The sequence below is a fragment of the Helianthus annuus genome, chromosome 1, assembly GCF_002127325.2.
Source record: "Helianthus annuus cultivar XRQ/B chromosome 1, HanXRQr2.0-SUNRISE, whole genome shotgun sequence".
Lineage (NCBI taxonomy): Eukaryota > Viridiplantae > Streptophyta > Magnoliopsida > Asterales > Asteraceae > Helianthus > Helianthus annuus.
The window spans coordinates 33,971,030-33,990,541 of NC_035433.2; the positions used below are offsets into that span (position 1 = coordinate 33,971,030).

Below are 19,512 nucleotides of genomic sequence, written 5' to 3' on the forward strand. Positions count from 1 at the left end.
TAATAACTAAAAAAATACAATTTATGTGGGACCCACCACCCACCCTATCCACTTCATCTTCCCCACTCCACACCACCACCACCACCACCACCACCGTCTCCACCTTCAACCACCACCATCATCTACCCCCTCACCGTATTCATCTCTGTGGCAAACTCACATAATTTTAAGCTGACTTTTTTATTATTATTATTTGGAAGTGGAATGGAATTACGAAGGGATTCGTTACTTTGATAAGAGCATTCACATTCTGGGAATCAAAATTTGTGTGTGCGGTTTTTAAAATATAAAGAGTATAAAAAGTGGTTGTGAGTGGAGGACGAGAAAATGTTACTGTTCATCTGTATATTTGGGGGGACACTGTTCACCCACTATAATTTTTTAATATATATTGAAAGTGGTTGTGAGTGAAGGAGAGAGAAAAATGTAATGATAAAGGTATAAAAATATTATTTAATGGAAAAGGAAAGAGAAACAGTATTTGTTTTTCGTGGAAATATATTGATATAGGAGTTGTTTTTTAGTGGAATGTATGTATATTTTTAGGGAGCTGGATGTGAATGCTCTAATGGTCCTTTAACTGTCCAGTATTTGTTTGTTTTGGATGCTCTCAATTTCTACTTTTGGCCAGGTAATATTGCTTATTTTTCTATTCAGGTTTTAATTTAAACCCTAAATATTTTTATTTAGTATGCCAATAATAATATAGAAGGATATGGTGTTTACCTGCAAGAACTAGTGAAATTAGATGAATACAATGAGAGGGGGTAGATGGTGGTGGTGGTGTTTGAAGGTGGAGATGGTGATGGTGGTGTGGAGTGGGGAAGATGAAGTGGTAGTGTAGGTGTGGGTCCCACATAAATTGTAATTTTTAGTTATTAATTTGACAGTAAGGGTATTTTTGTCATTTCACACGCACCTAACATCAAAAACTAACCCTCATCCATGCCAGGGACTATCCGGGAATGAAATTCAAAAACTTGGGGACTATAGGTGTAATTTTAGAAAGTTAGGGACTAAAGGTGAAAAATGGGCAAACCACAGGGACTATCCGAGCATTTTTCTCTAACCTATAACTCAGTTATTTTGATACATACACAATTTATACAACTTATATAAACTTATATTAGCTTGCTTAACTCGTTTAATTCAGTTTAGAACCTCATTCTATGTCAAAAGTCAAACAGTTTCACTTCTGCTTTGACTTTTGATTCTGACCCATTTGGTCAACGTTAAGACCTGTTTTAAACTTGTTTTGAGACCATATTATTGTTGAGTACAACTCTCTGAAGTTATACCACATGGTCATTCCGTTTGATAGGTTAACTGACAAGTATTGATAATATTGTTAAAAATGACCACAATGCCCTTATGTGATCATAATAGCTAATTAAATGGTTTTAATCTAAACCAAGCTACAATCTGATTTTGGAACAGAAAATACATCACCTAAAAAATATGTTTTTAATACTTGGACTTGTCATAGACCTATCCGACCTTCCGAACCCGTCTTTACGCACATAACTAGCTATGCGAACCTAGTTCGCATAAACTGGGCATAACGAGTCAAAACCTTTCAAAAAACAGAATGTTGGTCTAATAAACCTTTATCCAACGAGTCCTTGCACTCGGATAGGTATAAACCACATTCTATCCAGTCTACGCTTAATCAAGCGAAACCGATCCTATTCTTAAGTAACGGGTCATGTCTAAGGAACTAACCTATGACCCGTATACATTCTAACAAATAACTAATTCTGTTCATTCCGGACTATAAAACCCCTCAGATATTCAGACTTGGGTTACTAATACTTTGACTTACGACTTTTGCTATATTAAAATCGTTATCTGTTGGAAGCTAGCAAAAAGGTAAATACTCTTAACTTATTTTGTTTTAAAACTTGGGGTATGGCGAATACGCCACTTGGAGCGAGAATTATATAAATGAGCCCTGTGATTGCTTATAAATATAAGAACTAGGTTTAATTCGTTTTACTTGATAACTGAAACAATTGGGGGTTAATGGTACCGTGTCCGGGCGTCCCGACTCATGAACTATTATGGCCATACGGAATAACGTGCAAGGTTAGGCATACCGACTGTAAAACACATTTATTCAACTTTGGTGTGTACCCTTAATCATTATAGCATTGAAAATGACCGGCTCTGGTTCCCATTGTATGACAAGTATGTAAATCTATTGACAAGATAAAATCTCAATAAATATTAAATGATTACCTACGAGTTTTCTCTATCTATAAAATTCTTTTTGAAAAACTATTTTCGAAATTAGTCAGTTAGTTGTATTTACCGGCGAAAGCTGGCGTATTTTCAAAAGATTGAACTGCAGGTACAGAACCTTGATGTTAGGCTGGGAACCCGGGTCGGCTAAGATAAAGGCTATGGAATTTGCAACTCCTAGCTTAAGGCCTATGATGTCTAAAGCTCTTTTTATTAGATCCCGCCTGTGGGCTTGTACTTGAACACTTGTATAAATTTTTGTTTTTATTCAAGACTTTTATTGAATGAATATTTTTACTCCAATATTTCCGCTACATTTTTAAATTGTGATATTGTTATCCAATCGTAACGCTTAAACCCTACCCATCCGGACCCACAGGAATCGGGGTGTGACAACCAACGCCATTGACGACAGTCCAAACTACCAATCATGTCGGGTATTCCATGTTTTTTTCTAAATGCACCTCGTATATTTGTTGAAGGTCGTCCAAGTCAGATTTCTCAAGTAACGTTTTCCATATAGCTGGCATATACCTAAAAATTAAAAATTTTATGTAACCGTATTTTATTTGTATTGTACTTTAAAATAAAATTAAAAATATAAAAGTGAGTATAAAATACCTAAGCAGAAATGTTGCACGCCATCGCGTGTTGTTTTCTCCCCCATCTTCAAATACTCGTCGTTGATGTCGTAAGTGTTTCCGTAGGCGAGTATATGTAAGTAGAAAGTGAAAAAACAGATAAACCTTTACCATTTTATCCTTAAAAATATTAGAATTCCATAGTAGAAAGATATAAAGACAAAGGGCGTATTATTGACACACCCTAAATCCTTAAATCGACACCCTCAATACAGGTCGTATTGGCCTATACGGGCCATCTAGCTTTGTTAGTGCATATTATGTATGTCCTCCACCGTGCGAATAGGCTAGATAGAGCGTGTGTTGAATATTGTATTGTTGAGATACGGACACATGACTTTAGAGAGGACGAGAGAGGTCCGTACGGATGTAACTCAGTATGGATGTAACACTTTCGTACGGATGTAACTCATTCGTGCGGATGTAATTTCGTAAGGATGTAATTCATTCATGCGGATGTAACTACATCTGCACGGACAAGCACATCCGCACGGAAGTACTCGTCCCAATCTCAAATGTATATATAGTGTCGTGTGTTCGTTAGTTGTTAAGTTTTGGGAGTTTGGCTAGAGAGATTGCTGATGCTCTCTCCAGTCGGTCAACAATGTATGCTCTTTCGGTATTAATGGAGGCTTTCTTCTTATGACTATTCTTACGAGACTTCTATCGAATTAGCTTTATTCTATCCAAACCTCCGTCTAAACCCGCTCGATCCTGAACTCACAATTGGTATAAGAGCTACGACACCGATTCAATCGATCTAACAGTTGATTGAATCACCTACGCTCATGAATTATGGATTTTTATGGGTCTTAGACGTAAATCATCAAATAAATGGTCAATTCACGAACAAAAAGTAAAATTGAGACCATAGGATTGTTTAGAAATGAAGAATCATCATCACATTCGAAGAAATAAAGATTTTAGATCGAAAAATGTGAAAACTCAGTTTCGCACAGATGAGTCAGTTTCGTACGGATGTAGCACATTCGCACGGATGTAACACATTCGCGCAGATGTAGCACATGCGCGCGGATGTAGCACATTCGCACGAACATGTTACGTCCTCACGAAGGGCTCGTCCTCACAAAGGGCTCGTCCTCTCGAAGGAGTTATCCTCGCGAAGAGTCATTTGCTCGAGGACTCTCACGCTCGAAAGAGATTGTTTGATGAATTCACAGACCATATTGATAGAGAGTGGGGTAGTCACGGAGACCTATTCATAAGGTTATCATCTAGTGAAGTGACTATTAACGGGCCAAATTGTTAAATCCGCAAGAAACCTGAATTTGCCTATTTTGAGGGGGAAATTCAGTAATGAGTTTAGAGAGGTCAGAATTTGCAAAAGTGAAGGGGAATAAAATTTTCATCAGAATATATTGAAATTCTGCCATTTTTGAAATTCAGATGTGCAACAGTATCCGGGTGGTTCCGAATTCAGATTGCCCGGGGATGCATAGGATCTGGTTTCATTAGTTCATGATCATAGGAAGTTCAGATTCTACAGATGATGTTTTAGGGTTCGAGTCCCGAGTCTTCGTACAAGCCGGTTAGCAGGATTAGCATCGGGAGATGCATTAGTATTGTTGATACTTAAAAGATATCTCGGAACTGATAATTATGTGATAGTCTAAACTGTCAGAATGGTTAATCTTCAAGCAAAGGAATTGTTTTTCTGACTAACCGTCGGGGAATGATGATGTTTGTTGATTAAGTTGCTGCCGGAACTAACGGAGAAGACTATACATTTGTTATCGTGACTGAAGAGGAAGAATGTGAATCTGATCTTGGAAGAAAGTTTCTGAGATTTGAATGTGTTACCAGATGATTTGTTATCTGATGAACATTTGCTGATTGTGGAGATTACCGTTTACACTGATCAATCATTCAGGAGTGTGATTAAAGATGATTACGGAAAATGGGATTTTAGATTCTCGTGAGTATTCATAAACTTAAAGTTTACTAGTGTGGTGATTCGAAGTTTCTATCAATTGCCGGTTGGGTTTTTGAATATCAGAGGAACTAGCAGGGGAATACGCTAAAACCGAACGTGGATGTGGTTAAAGTCGAAACGGAGAAGTTACATTGTGTTATTCAAGTTGGTGATTATTCGTGAAGATTACGGTATAGCAAATCAGAAGAGGTCAGGAACCGTGCAAACAAAGACCTGAAGATTCATTTCAGGGGGAACGCAAGCCCGAATCATCAATCAAGGGGGAATTATCTGAAGATATCAAATGCTTGATTGAAGTTGCAAATATTCAAACACGGCTCTCATATTCAAAGATCAAGATTCGACATTGACGACCAAGGGGGAATTTGTTAGTGCATATTATATATGTCTGCCACTGTGCGAATAGGCTAGACAGAGCGTGAGTTGAATATTGTATTGTTGAGATACAAACACATGACTTTCGAGAGGACGAGAGAGGTTCGTACGGATGTAATACTTTCGTACGGATGTAACTCATTCGTGCGGATGTAATTTCGTAAGGATGTAATTCATTCGTACGGATGTAACTCATTTGTGCGGATGTAACTACATCCGCACGGAAACACTCGTCCGTCCCAATCTCACATGTATATATAGTGTCGTGTGTTCGTTAGTTATTAAGTTTTGGGAGTTTGGCTGGAGAGATTGTTGATGCTCTCTTTAATTGGTCACAATGTATGTTCTTTCGGTATTAATGGAAGTTTTCTTCTTATGACTATTCTTACGAGACTTTTACCGAATTAGCTTTTTTCTATCCAAACTTCCGTCTAAACCCACCCAATCCTGAACTCACAAGCTTTTTCAATTTCCAATAAAGACTATGTGTCAGATTTTGTCTAGTTGACTCGACATATACGGGTCGTATAGGTCTATACGGGTCGTATTAGATGAGATTTGTTTGTTTAATGGATACAATACGTCAAGTAACCAGTAATATACGCTAAAATACGACACTGTACAGACATAATACACCATAATACAAAACAATACGACAACTAGAGACATAACACGCCATAATACGTGATAACACGACACGTATATACAATCTACACCCTAATACGACACGTTAGAGTACAAGTGGATTCCAAACAAAATTACATGTAATCATAGAATACAATACCACATGGAACCGAATGTAACGGAACAACACGTATAGAAGGTATACTTCATAAAATGACTCATAATGACAAAATACATCAAAATACGACACCTATACGCATCGAAACGGCAACAACCCAAAATATAAATTTTTGACTTCACCTCTATACAATCGTATATGCAAAAACTTCGTCATATAGTAAACTAATACGCATCGTATAGACCTATACGGATCATAGAGGTCTATACGAGTCGTATAAGGGTACTATACGGCCCAGTTATGACCTATACGATGCGTATAGGGGTAAAATCAAAATTTCATAATTTTAGGTTTTGCCTTTTCGATGCGTATATGGGTCGTATTTTGTCATTACGTGTTGTTTTATGAAGTATATTCTCCATGTGTGCCATATCGGTGACGTTCGGTTACGTGTGGTATCATTTTCTATGATTACGTGTCATTTTGTTTTGAATTCACTTGTACTCTTACGTGTCGTATTGTATCTATACGTCTTGACGTATTTTTTTTGTTACATGTCGTATTATAACATAGATACATTTGAATAAGTATATCTTCTACTATAATAAAGCAAAAGTTTATATGGACACGTGTAAGCATATCAAGCCCCCCTTTCATTTCATCCTATGTGTCAATTTCTCATATTTTTCTTTTTTTTTTTAATTAAACCCTTCTCTTTCTCCCCAAACCAGCTTATCTGGTTCAAACCACAAACATCTATGCCTTTTCAGTTTTCCAAAACAACTTATCTCATTCAAAATTCAAATTCATTTTTTCTCCTGCACCTTATTTCCCTTTTCCTTTCAGCTGAGAAACCCTAAAACTTTTGGTTGTTTCAGAGGTTTCTTACATGATTATGATTTAGGGTTTTTTTTAAGTTTCTTTTTTACTGGATTCGTAGGTGGATGATTGGGGGCTCATAACCAGACACCGAAACCCTAAGAGGGTGCCATCACCTCCGCCGCTGAATAGCGGATACACGTCGAAGTTACAAGCCCGTCGAAGCTCATAACCAACATCGCCATCGTTGAGAAGTATTGATTACAGGTAAGGTTTTAAACGTTGTTCCACCTTGATCATTATTTTGAAACTTGGTTTTGGCTTGGACTACGATGACTTCTGGAAGAAGATGCAGTGAATAATCATAAAAATTAGGGATAATTTTACTTTTTCTTCTTAATCACAAAATTAATCAGGGATAATTTTACTTTTTCTTCTTAATCTTGAGAAGATTCTTGATTTTTCTGGATTATTTTGGTGAAATTGTTTCAGGGTTTTAGTTTCTCAAATCATCCAAATCTCCGATTCAAGTCTCAGATTCTGGTTAATATCATCGAGGTATCAATCGCCTTTCGTGTTTCTCGGTATTTGATTTCTAAATATTTAAATTTTGTTAGATTTTGATTTCATGGGTTTCAAATGAGTTATTGGTTTTTCTTGATTAATTTGGTTTTCTGAGATTTGGTTTTTTATTCAAGGGGTGGTTGAATTTGGTCTAAATTTGGGGTATTAGTGGATGTTTGTTGTTATTTCTACTGTTGGAATTGAAGTCATAGATTTTGATTATAAAATGGAAGTATAATTAAATATAGATGAATGATGTCAAATGTTCTAATTATCAATTGAAATCATATACAGCTTCTCACTTAATTGTTTCGATTCCTATGTTTAATGGTTTCTTATCTGGTTTGGATCCGTATCAAGATTTGCCCATATCTCCTTCTTTATTTTGATTTCAACCCAAATTGCAAGTACCCATCTTTGATTTCGATAGATTTCATTAAATCGGTTATAGTTTTTTTTCAAGAATGTTTTGTTTCAATTGATGTCTAAACGAATGTTTGATTGTTTGGTGTTTAATGTTGCAGTGACTGTGGAGAAAAAAAACGAGACCAGTGTGTTACATCGGTCTTGGCCCGGGTTAGGTTCTGAGGCGCTCATTAAAGCGAAATCGGATGGAGTTTGTCGTTGGTACCGGAGAAACCATTTGGGCTGGATTTGTTGCTGAATTATGCAGCATAGGTAATGGAATTGACGAAGGAATTGACGAAGAAATCGGATGGAGTTTGTCGTTGGTACCGGAGAAACCATTTGGGCTTTTGCACTTTATGCTGATGTACACATCTAGGGTCTGTTTGGTATGGGGTAATGGAATTGACGAAGGAATGGAATGAACGAGGTAATGGAATGGACGAGGGAATGCAATGGATCATTACCATTCCATGTCTTGTTCGGTTACCATGTGTGAATGGAATGAATTATTATTTTGTATTGTTCGGTAGGCAAGAAAAACGGAGTAATAAAATTAGCGGTGAGTTGTGGTGGTGGTCGGTGGTAGTAATTGTGGGTGGTTATAGGTGGCGGTGGTGGGTGTTGGCGGCGGTGGTGGGTGGTGGTGGTGGCGGCGAGTGGCGGTGACGACGAGTGGTGGTGGCGGCAAGGTGGTCGTTGGTGGCGGCTGGCAGCAGAGGTGGCAGTTAGTGGCGGCAGCAGCGGTTGGTGGTGGCGTCGACGATGGTGGTGGGCGGCGGCGGCGAGTGGCGTTGGCGGTTGGTTGCAACTGTGGGTGATAACGGTGGCGAGTGGGTGACGGCGGCGGCAGCGACGGTGGCTGTCGAGGTGAGGTGGTGGTGGTGGTGGGTTGTGGCGAAGGTGGTGGGTTGTGGTGTTGTTGATGAATGGTACAAGAGGGGATGGAATGGAAAAAAAAACATGGGGGTGGAAGGAATGATTTTGAGGGAATGGAATGTCTTTTGGAATGGATGATTCCATTCCATTGACCAACCAAACACCCTTTTCTTCATTCCCTTGTAATCATCCATTCCATTTCATCTCTCATTTCTGCATACCAAACACTACCCTAGTGTGGAGAATGTGTCCAACCCATCTGCATGGCCAACCCCAATCCCAGACGATCTTGCTTGATGCAATGACTTCAAATAAGCTATTCTCCAATTGATTTGGTTATTGACGATAATGTGCTTTCAAATTTACATTTCTGACTTTGATATGATCTTCTGGAATATCTAGCAACTCTATACATATCAATGTCGGCAAAGAGTAGTTTAGTTATTTATTTGTATATTTTCTTTATGTATGACTTACTGATATAGTGAAATCGAATTCGTAGATTCAATCAACTTACAATAGAGATATTTAATATAAAATGGTATGAATTTACATCGAGATAGTTGGAAAACGAGCAACAAGCTACGCCGCTACCACTTTATGTATTATTTTTGTGCAACTTTTTTTTTATTGTTTATAGTTAATGAAATTTATAGAAATTGAGGTGAATGTGTGTGATTGGTTAGAGCAATAGGGTAGTCTGGGCAAATAGTGTACTTAAAGTAATGAGTGTGTTTGATGCAACAAGGGTAGTGCCCTTTGTACCCTAAAAGTGTAGGTGCTTCCTGTTAATCACATCAATTATAAAGTCATGTGACCTTCAACTTTCCAGTTTTCATTATCTATAGCATTGATTGTTAAAATTAACCCAATCAATTTGTATATCTAGTGCCAATGATCTCTAAATCAAGTACGGTAGGAACGTAACCCACGGGATAAAATAACATTAATTTAACAAAAGAAAGTTCACCTGCATCTTATGCATAAAGGGTAGAAAAAGAGAAGTTTGAAGTCCTATAAAACAAACACCTCGTTAAATGATATAACAAACCATGTTTTTTCCTATAGTTGAACAAAATACACGCGCTTTCATGTCAAATAAGCCACTTTTCAAAAAAATCACAAATTTCGTATCTAATACGGTTATCATATTATTGCATCTACATACATATCTTCCAATATCCAAAGAACTCATGCCCAAAGCAATCTTACTGACCTCATAAATCAAAGTCTTCTAACGAGAAACCAATTTCAATATTCCAGGCATACGTGTAAAAGGTCAACTATAGTCAACCTTCATGATGAACTTTGTAGACGAGAGCTGATCCATGACTCCACGTGTTTGAGCTCCTGATCGTTTATCGAATGACCAAGACCCGGATACGCCTGTATTTTGGAGCCACCCATAGTTTAAAAACCAAATGTAATTACCTAAAATGCCCTTCAACTAGGTCGAAAGAGAAGTTGAAACGCTCATGATATTGCGAATGGGGCAGAGTGAGTTATGAGTAGTACCTTAAATTCACAGTTCATGCCTAATTGTTGAAGGAATGGTGGGCCCGCCTGTCCAGCTTCAAATAACACTGTTCCGTCAGCTGTACCATGAGACCACAATATCGGCGTCTGTACATACAACCAAACACTCATTAGAAACACAAACTAGTTACGGTTACCTAATAATATTGGTTTGAAACTATCATAGAACGTACCCGTTTTGCTTCTGCAGTGATCTGTTCTATTATAGAACTAGTTGAGTTAAAAGGTACCCATCCACTAAAAACGGCACCCCCACCAAGAGTTTTTGGATATAGCAGAGTACTAGCCAAAGTCAACGCACCTGCCATGTTCATAATAATGTTAGTGCTGTTTAGTTTACAAACCACAGATGTATACACACACTCTGTGTGTGAGAGAGAGGAGGAGAAATATATAGTGAGAGAGAGAGAGAGAGAGAGACCTCCTTGACTGAATCCACAAAGAAACACATTTTTAGGGTCCGTTCCAGCAGCCAACTCCTTGTCAATCATTGAATGCACACTTTGAACTGCTTTAAGCAACGAACTTTCATCCACAGGGGAATTCTGGAGATTTTAACAATTGTACGGCTTTTAGTCTTTCCGTACCACAAATATAGCAACATATTATGGTTTAAATTACTAACTTGTCCCTATCGGCCTATCCTTACAGGCACACGGTTGAGATTGATTTGGTCCACATTATTTGGATGGTATTTTGGGTAGTTAGCAAATAGTCAAATAATTTCATTTAACTATCTATGTGCCAAGTTAAAAATACGCATTTCTAACGGGACAATTCTAAGTAGTTAATGCGGTAAAATATCGGATATCGGTCAAGGACCGATATTTGAGATATCAGTTATCGCGGAGGGATATCGGTGAGATATCGGCAATTTTAATATCATGCTAAATTTATATATATAGCAATTTAACACCAACAATTGTAACAAGTAAGAACTCACGAAGACTTAAAACACTAACATTTAACAGTAACAACTAACAATTAAGACTTAAAACACTAATAGCAGCAATAAGAAGAAAAATGAACGGTAGAAATAAGAAGAATGATACTGATATCGAGAAAATCGGTGATTTATCGACCAAATATCGGTCCTATATCGGTCAAATATCGGACAATATCGCTGATATTATCGGTACTTTTGTACCGCTATCTCGGCAGGGGACCGATAACCGATATATCACTGATATATCGGTTGCTATATCGGGATATTAACTACATAGGACATTATCAAGTACAAAGATTTTTTAGGAATTTCTGTTTCTACCTTTTTGTTGTTTCTAATTTTACCACAGAATATCAGCTCAACGTTAGTCATACTAATCATATATATTCCATCATGTCAAAATATTATTAAAAATAGTATAATCACATATCAACATTAGTCACGAAACAATCTGCTTTAAATTATTATTGTTTTTCAAAAATGGCCATAGGCATCAGCAAGGGTAAATTATTGTGGCTCAGCTCCACACATAATTGCTAACAGAAAAAGTTATTAGAGCATCTACAATGGGGTTGCCCCCAAAAGTGCAGAACCCCCCCCCCCCCCACACACACACACACACACAAGATAAATACAGAAGGAAAATAACTTACAGCTGTTATAGGGATCTCAGGAATGTCGAACCATGAAGGCATCTTAGCACCATCTGCAACAGTGGTTAAGATGTTATAATAGTATGAAAAGTCCAAAACGATGATGAACGTTAGCAAATCACTAGAACAGTGAAACACGGTATACACCGATGATAACACCAAACAACACATTTATTCTGAAATCATAAACATCAAAAAAATGATTGTGCATGCTTGCACTATACAATGCCAATGCTTAGGGTTGCTTGTACCATACAACTTCCCTGAATTTGTGATTTTGTAGAATGCATATTAGTCACAGGCACATAAGGCGCTCGACTAGGCGCCCATGCACAGCCCAGAGCAGCCATACTGCGTTGCGTCCATCAAGGCGCAAAAGCACAAATTCCGGCCAAATTATGCAAAAACCCGTCGGAACAGGTCTTAAACATCCAAAAATGGCCCTAAACCAGCCTTAAATCAGGCCGAAACACATCCAAAACCACTAAAAATGGCATGTTTAGACAGTGCACCATGCTTAAAAAGCCCTCGCTTTTTAAGCGGATTGCGTCTAGGCCCAAGGTGTTAGGGGTATCGGATCATAGTAGGATCGAGCGGAAGCGGAACAAACAAACACACACTAGCAGAAAATAAAGAACACGAGAATTTACGTGGTTCGGTCAAGGTGACCTACGTCCACGGGTTGCAACTAGGGTTTTACTTTATTAGATGCTCACAACTGTTTTCAGAATGATACAGATTACAGTTACATAATAGGTATTTATAGAACAAGATTAGGGTTTCCTACTTGGTCAACAAGTTAACTAAGTGGGCCTAATAACTAGGGCCCGCTAACCCTAACTAGGGCCGGCTAACCCTAATTAGGGCCGGCTACCCTAAAGCCTACAAACCAAACAATCTCCCACTCGGAGGCTTTGCATAGTCCACAAAGTGCATCCAAGAAACCCATCACTAGTAACTTCAATAATCTTTACGTTCAAGTCTTCCCAGCCTCCAGTTCCAAGAACAAGCTAAGACTTCAGTCACATCCAAGCCACCTAGTTGCAACCACACCTCTCATCAAGTAACTGAGAGACCAGTTGAAGCTCCCACAAGCTCCAACCCAACAGTCTTATCAGACCCATTCTCTATCTCAACCGGCTTGGACGATCCACCAGCTCCAGAGATACACCGAGAATTAATACCACTCTCCACATTTTGCAAACTATTTCCAGGAGAGCTTTTTTCTTCAGTCGGAATCTTCGTCTTCAAAACCCAACGGTTCTTTGTGATTGTACCCGGAACACGACCCATGCTCCCACTATCACCAAATCCCCTGACTGGCTTAAACTTAGACCCCTGACCACATTCAACTGACATCCCCAAAGCACCAGGATTCAAGTTCGCAAATTGAACCCTCGTCCGCTTACTAGATTCAGTGAACCAGACTTTATGTTGTACAGGGACGGCTACTCCCTCAACAGGTATCTCAACTAGATACAACGATCCTCGTCTCCTCCCACAGGCAACAACAAGATTTCCATCAACTACCTTCCACTTCCCACCACCAAACTTAACATCTAGTCCCTGTTTATCCAGTTGACTAACAGAAATAAATTTCTTCGTTAAACCTGGAATTACCCTGACGTTCTTTAAGTTCCATGTAGTGCCCAGTGGAGTCTTCAGATTGACATCTCCCATACCCGTAACATTAAGAGCATGACCGTTAGCTAATCATACCTTTCCAAAGTCTCCTTTTTTCAGATTCACCATCGTCTCCCCGCTGTGCATGGCGTGAAACGAAGAACCAGAATCCATAGCCCAAGAATCTATAGACTCTTCATAGCAAACCAGTACGTCACCGTCAGATTCATCTGACACAACACTGTTTACATGCTGCTTACCATCCTCTTTCTTAGGATCAGGACACTCGTTTTTAATATGCCCCTTTTCACCACAGTTCCAGCACCTCACATTCTTCCCAGCTTTAGACAAGCTTTTCCCACGACTCCCACTGCTTCTATTTTTACCTCTTCCCCTGCTAACACTGAGCATACCAGAAGTAGATCCTCCACTAGAGTTCCTCCGGCGAACGTCTTCACCCAAAACACTATCCCGGACCCGATCAAACTTCAAATTTCCAATTCCAGCAGTTTCAGTAACCGTTGTCACAAATCCTGACCAGCTATCAGGTAAGGAAGATATCAAAACCACAGCCTGAGTGTCATCATCCAACTTCATGCCCACAGTTGCTAATCTGGACAAAATTGAATTGACCTTGTTAATGTGATCAGCAACTGAACTGCCTTCGTTCATTCTCATATTAAACAGTTCCCTCATCAAGAACACCCTATTACCGGCAGACGGCTTCTCATACATATTTGACAGAGCTTCTAACATATCACGAGCAGTTGTTTCTTTCATGATATTAAATGGAACGCTCCTCGTCAAAGCCAATGTAATTTTACCTCTTGCCTTTTTGTCCTTTGAGTTCCAAATTGCCTTGGCAGCTTTATCCATTCCAGCAGGTTTTTCTTCTCGTACCACATCCAAATCGCGTTCACCAAGCAACGCCTCTATTTGCATTCTCCACCAAGCAAAATCAGTACCGTTGAACTTCTCGATTCGGAACTTCCCGTCTTCAGCCATAGCAAAGGAGAAAAACCAGAAAAAACCACAAGGAACCAAGCAACCGAAACCCGAGCAACTTTCAATAAACCAGAAACCCGAAGTAACCGAACCAGCGACTTCTCTTGCAAACCCGAGCGTAAAATCAGCGAATAACCAGGGTTCAAGAACCGAAACCCTAATCGCCAAACACCCCAAAACCACCAGATCTGCAACAGCAAACCCTACGGCGCAAACCCTAGACCTTACAAGCCGTAACCAGAGAATAGGTACGGGCCGTAAACAAGTCAGCGGCGACGGCAGCAACAGCAGATCAAGATCTCTCATCCAGCTCTCTCCTTCTCCTGCGATAACCGTGTGAACCGTGTATTTTACTGAACCTTTGGCTCTGATACCACTTGTTAGGGGTATCGGATCAGAGTAAGCTCGAGTGGAAGCGGAACAAACAAACACACACTAGCAGAAAATAAAGAACACGAGAATTTACATGGTTCGGTCAAGGTGACCTACGTGCACGGGTTGCAACTAGGGTTTTACTTTATTAGATGCTCACAACTGTTTTCAGAATGATACAGATTACAGTTACATAATAGGTATTTATAGAACAAGATTAGGGTTTCCTACTTGGTCAACAAGTTAACTAAGTGGGCCTAATAACTAGGGCCGGCTAACCCTAACTAGGGCCGGCTAACCCTAATTAGGGCCGGCTACCCTAAAGCCTACGAACCCAACACAAGGCTCACCCTCTGCGCCTTCGACTACCTAGGTGGAACGATAGCATGCTAATTTTAGACCCCATCTGCAGTATCCATCAACATTTAAACATTTTGCACGTCTAAGTACTCTAAATATGTATCATAGTACCCTTCCTATTTGGGTATGTTAATGGTGAATCTCTCACTCAACAGTATGACGGTAGACTGATGATAAGACCAAACAACACAATTGTTCTGCAATTAAAAGATGTTTTTGATTTTCGATGCTTGCACTGTACAATGCCAATGCTTAAAGTTGCTTGTAAGTTGTACCATACAATTTCGGTGAAATTTCAGATACCACCGCATAATAACATTCTAATTTTACAGCCCATAAGCAATACCCCTCTAAATTCAAACAAACTGTATGTCTAATTACTCTAGATATGGATCACAGCACTCTTCCTACATCAAAAACATCTTGTATCTTAACTTTGGCACTCTAATTCTACATGCCAAGCTTTTGTTAGCATCATCAAAAGAGTTAACAAGCTATCTTCTTCCCTCACCACATTATCACACATGAAACCCACCAATTTTAAATTTACCATAACAAACAAACGTACCGAATAAAATACCACTCATAATAAAGCTAGTGATAGGGTCCTGGAGGGTGGGATAAGGGCAAACCTTTCCTCTATCCTACGACCCCTGCTCCAAAAACCCCCTTTCTTTACATGTACAATATAATAATCCAAATAACATAAAATGTAGTTAAGGGAATCAGAGCAACAAGCGTACAAAAATACTAATAATGATTGTATTAAACTACCACTAGTAAACAATAGTAGCAACAAATAAAAGAGCAAAAGACAAGAAAAAGTAACACCAACCTAGTGTTGTAAAAATCACTAGGCGCTAGTTGGCCAGTGGGGCACCGACTAGCGATTGATTGGGATAAACAGGGATTGAGCAGAATGTAATATTTCAAACTTATATATACACACACATAGATATGAATATAACACATCAAAGCTCACATAGTACAATTCAAACATAAACAATTGAACTTAAACCATAGTCACAGGAAACGCAGATCCCCCCTCGAATCCCGAATCGGTTCATAATATTTTTCTTGAAGTATTTGAACTTATATTTTTATGTTTGAGTTTGTAAGCAAGGTTTAAAAAGGCGGAAATGGGTATCGAGGCGTTTTCCCTTAGCCTCACGAGGCATAAGCCTCAAAACATTATTAAAAATATTAAAAAATATATATCTCTCATAAAAATCACAAAGTAACACAAAACAAACATCATAAATAGAAAATAGTTCAACAAACAAGGTTTAACATAAAACAAACATCATAAAATAGTATAAAATAGTTCGAACAACTTAAATTAGTAATGTTATGACATCTAAATATCATAGAACTCGTTTTCCTCCGCATCATCATCCTCAAAGTTTTCATCTGGTGTATTTAGATCGTCATCTTCATCAACCAAATTAATAACTCTTTTCCTTTTCCTCCTAGATGATGAACTCTCACCTTCTTCCTCATTTGACCCGCCAACTCCACCAATGCCATCTTCATTCCCACTCGGTTTGGCTATCCACTCATCATCCAATTAGGTTTTTTTAACCTAATAGATGTTTTTAAGTGAACTATTGGGTTGGCCCACCAATTAAGCCCGATAAACACTAAATGGGTCTAACATAAAGTCCAGAAAACCATAGTTATTAAAAGCGTTAAGCGCACTCAAGGCGCATAGGCCTCGCCTAGGGCCTAGGCGCAAGGCGCAAAAAAAGCGCGAGCCTGAGAAAAAAAAAAGCGTACAACAAAAAAAAACACAAAATATTTTTATATAATAGAAAATTAATACTATTCTTCAAATAAAATAAACTAAAGCTATTATATAACATTTAATATCGTCTATTTAGTACAAAAGTTATAAAATGCTAGTTTATTAGTGTAGAAAAGTAGTTTCGCTAGATAAAAGTAGAAATCTAGCTAGCATCTTGCAAGAATTTAAGAGAATTTGGCCAAAAACTCTGAGGAATCTATGAATCTCGTCGGAACCTGCGCATGAACCATCATTTGGAGAATTAAAGCGCAATTTCATTGACTTAAGGCGCAATTGCCTCGCCTCGCTAGGAAATCGGGCCTAGGCGCAAGAGGCAATGGCTTTTAACAACTATGCAGAAAACCTAAAATTTTTCAATTTTGACAAGGTCTAGCGAGGCTTAAGCCTCACCGCCTCGGCGCCTCAAAAAGCCTCGGAAAGCCTCGAATGACCGAGGCTTGGGATTCAGTTGACCCCTATGAGGCTAAGCCTTTAAGGCGTTTTTTCATAGCCTCAGCCAAGGCGTAAGCCTCGAGGCGGGCCTCAGAAAGCCTTTTTAAACCATCTTTGTAAGTACTTGATTTGTTATGTTAAAGTCTTAAACATAACCAATCAAGTACTTACAAACTCAAACATAAAAATATAAGTTCAAATACTTCAAAAAAAAGAGTAAATTACTTTTTGAGTCCCTACGTTTTAGTGGTTTTAACCACTTGAATCCAAAATCAAAAAGTTTAACGCTCTGAGTCCCTATCCGTTCATTTTATAACGCTTTGAGTCCAATTTTCTATAACTTGTGCTTTGATTTTGAACTCAAGTGGTTAAAGCTATTAAAACACAGGGACTAAAAACGTTATAAAATGAGCGGTTAGGGACTCAGAGCGTTAAACTTTTTGATTTTGAACTCAAATGGTTAAAACCACTAAAACACAGTGACTCAAAAAGTAATTTACTCAAAAAAAATATGGACCAATTTGGTCCGACTAACGATTAATAGGTCCGAATAGATGAAATTCAATCAGTGAACCATGATTTCCAATTAATCGGCCGGATTTTACAGCAAGACAACCCTAAAAAGTACCTATCCGCTCCGCTAAAAACGTCTACACCTCAAGACAAAAGTTTAGGAAAAGCTAAGGCCTCAGACAAATCAAACACTCCCAAAAGTCCATAACCTTAATCTTAAGTATTCATACCATGATCACGTCGAGGTGCAAGTTGAAATTTACAATAAGATCAACAAAACCCTAACCCTAAATCCAGCAAATACACATTACGCGCACGGCGCACATACGATCGATCACCAAACACCACAAATCAAACATACAGCTCGGAATAAGTTGGTTAATTAACGATTGGGACTTACTATTACAAGTAACAGGTTGAAATGGGGCCGAAGGGAAAGACCAGCGAGTGTTGGCTAACTGGCGGGAAGTGAAGACAGATTTGATGGGCTCATTGGCTGGACCGGAGTCACCTAGACCGTGTAGCCATAGGATGAAGCTTCGAGACGCCATTGATGAGGAAGCAATAGCTGACTGTGAAGGAGACGAGAAGAATATTGTGAAAATGGTGATGGAGAGAGTCAGGGCGAGTAGGGCGACTGGTTTTATTGCGGACTGTAATATGGAAGAAGGCTTCATTTTGATATGGTCTTTATAACATGGTATGGTACAACTATATAGTTGTTGATCTCACGTCTATGTTAAAAAAGTTCCATGTGGTTGTATAAAATTACTATGATGTTCAGGAGTATAAAATAGAGTAAATGGTAAATTATTTTTAATGTTCCAAAACTCATTCACGAGTTGTTGGAGCTTGTGGGGAAAGCAAAACTCATTGGTCATGAGTTGTTTAAGCTCAGCCCAAGGTAAAGCATACGCGACATCGTCTCCGCGAGAGTTACGTTCGATGGTCCACCAATCGAGTGCCTTCGATTGGAATACGCCGGTGGCGTTGGTGGTGCAAAGATGCTCAGGACACCCACTCTGACGAAAGGTGATCTCGATGGAGTCAAACCATTGGAGCATCTTCGTAGCCCCATCTTTGCCCGTAAACGGCATCGGGCTACACGAGTTAAATTATTTGAAGGTAAAGGTTGATTTAGGAAGGTCAACCTTGGAGTCAACCAAAGTATTAGGGTTAGAGGTTGCGTTGATTTTGCTAACGATGTAGGGTATCACTTTGGGCATCTGTTGGGCCATAAATGCCATCATTTTCTTGTTGGTGCTTGTCTCAGAGCTCGACTTGGAGCTCTTCTTGGAGTGGAAAGATCGGTTAGAAGACATCTACAAGATCGAATAATGAAAGGGGATGAGACTTGTTCATAATATGTTTTCGAAAAATAAGGTTTCCTTTGCATGAATTAGCATGGTAGTCTATCACGTAGCATGTAAGTTTCACATAGTTCACATAAGCATATCATGTATTATCATGTGTATAATCAAAAAACAATGAACGAGTTGTAAATTTAGTTTGTTCTCAAATATTAGTATTGTTTTAGATTGCGAGTAACGTGCGATTCAGGTCTTCGATTTTGAATTGAACGGGGTATCAAGTATAAAACACATTAAAATTGAGATGACATAAAAGAGATTCGATGTATTACTTGGAG

General features: G+C 38.8%; 1 protein-coding gene and 1 long non-coding RNA gene across 2 annotated transcripts; one reads left to right on the top strand and one right to left on the bottom strand.

Moving 5' to 3' along the window:
- The first annotated feature begins 6,647 nt into the window (after nt 1-6,647).
- LOC118492398 lies at nt 6,648-8,110 on the top strand. The gene is made up of 3 exons (XR_004893570.1): nt 6,648-7,039; nt 7,265-7,330; nt 7,861-8,110. It is a non-coding gene; the product is annotated as an uncharacterized LOC118492398 (long non-coding RNA).
- Nucleotides 8,111-9,625: 1,515 nt separating this feature from the next.
- LOC110865186 (carboxylesterase SOBER1) lies at nt 9,626-18,556 on the bottom strand. Its single transcript, XM_022114409.2, has 6 exons — nt 18,265-18,556; nt 11,756-11,808; nt 10,578-10,701; nt 10,330-10,457; nt 10,136-10,243; nt 9,626-10,006 (listed from the first exon to the last, which is right to left on the bottom strand). Exons 1-6 carry the CDS (start codon nt 18,539-18,541, stop codon nt 9,917-9,919), a joined length of 780 nt encoding a protein of 259 aa, XP_021970101.1. The 5' UTR covers nt 18,542-18,556; the 3' UTR covers nt 9,626-9,916.
- Nucleotides 18,557-19,512: the final 956 nt, after the last annotated feature.

What these genes read in the sequence shown, in the direction of transcription:
- LOC110865186 (XM_022114409.2), bottom strand. Translation starts at nt 18,541, where the DNA reads ATGAAGCCTTCTTCCATATTACAGTCCGCAATAAAACCAGTCGCCCTA. An exon ending in CTGAGATCCCTATAACAGCT is followed by an intron (nt 10,702 to 11,755) that starts GTAAGTTATTTT and finishes TAAAATCTCCAG; the next exon opens with AATTCCCCTGTGGATGAAAG. An exon ending in GCATGAACTGTGAATTTAAG is followed by an intron (nt 10,007 to 10,135) that starts GTACTACTCATA and finishes TCCAAAATACAG; the next exon opens with GCGTATCCGGGTCTTGGTCA.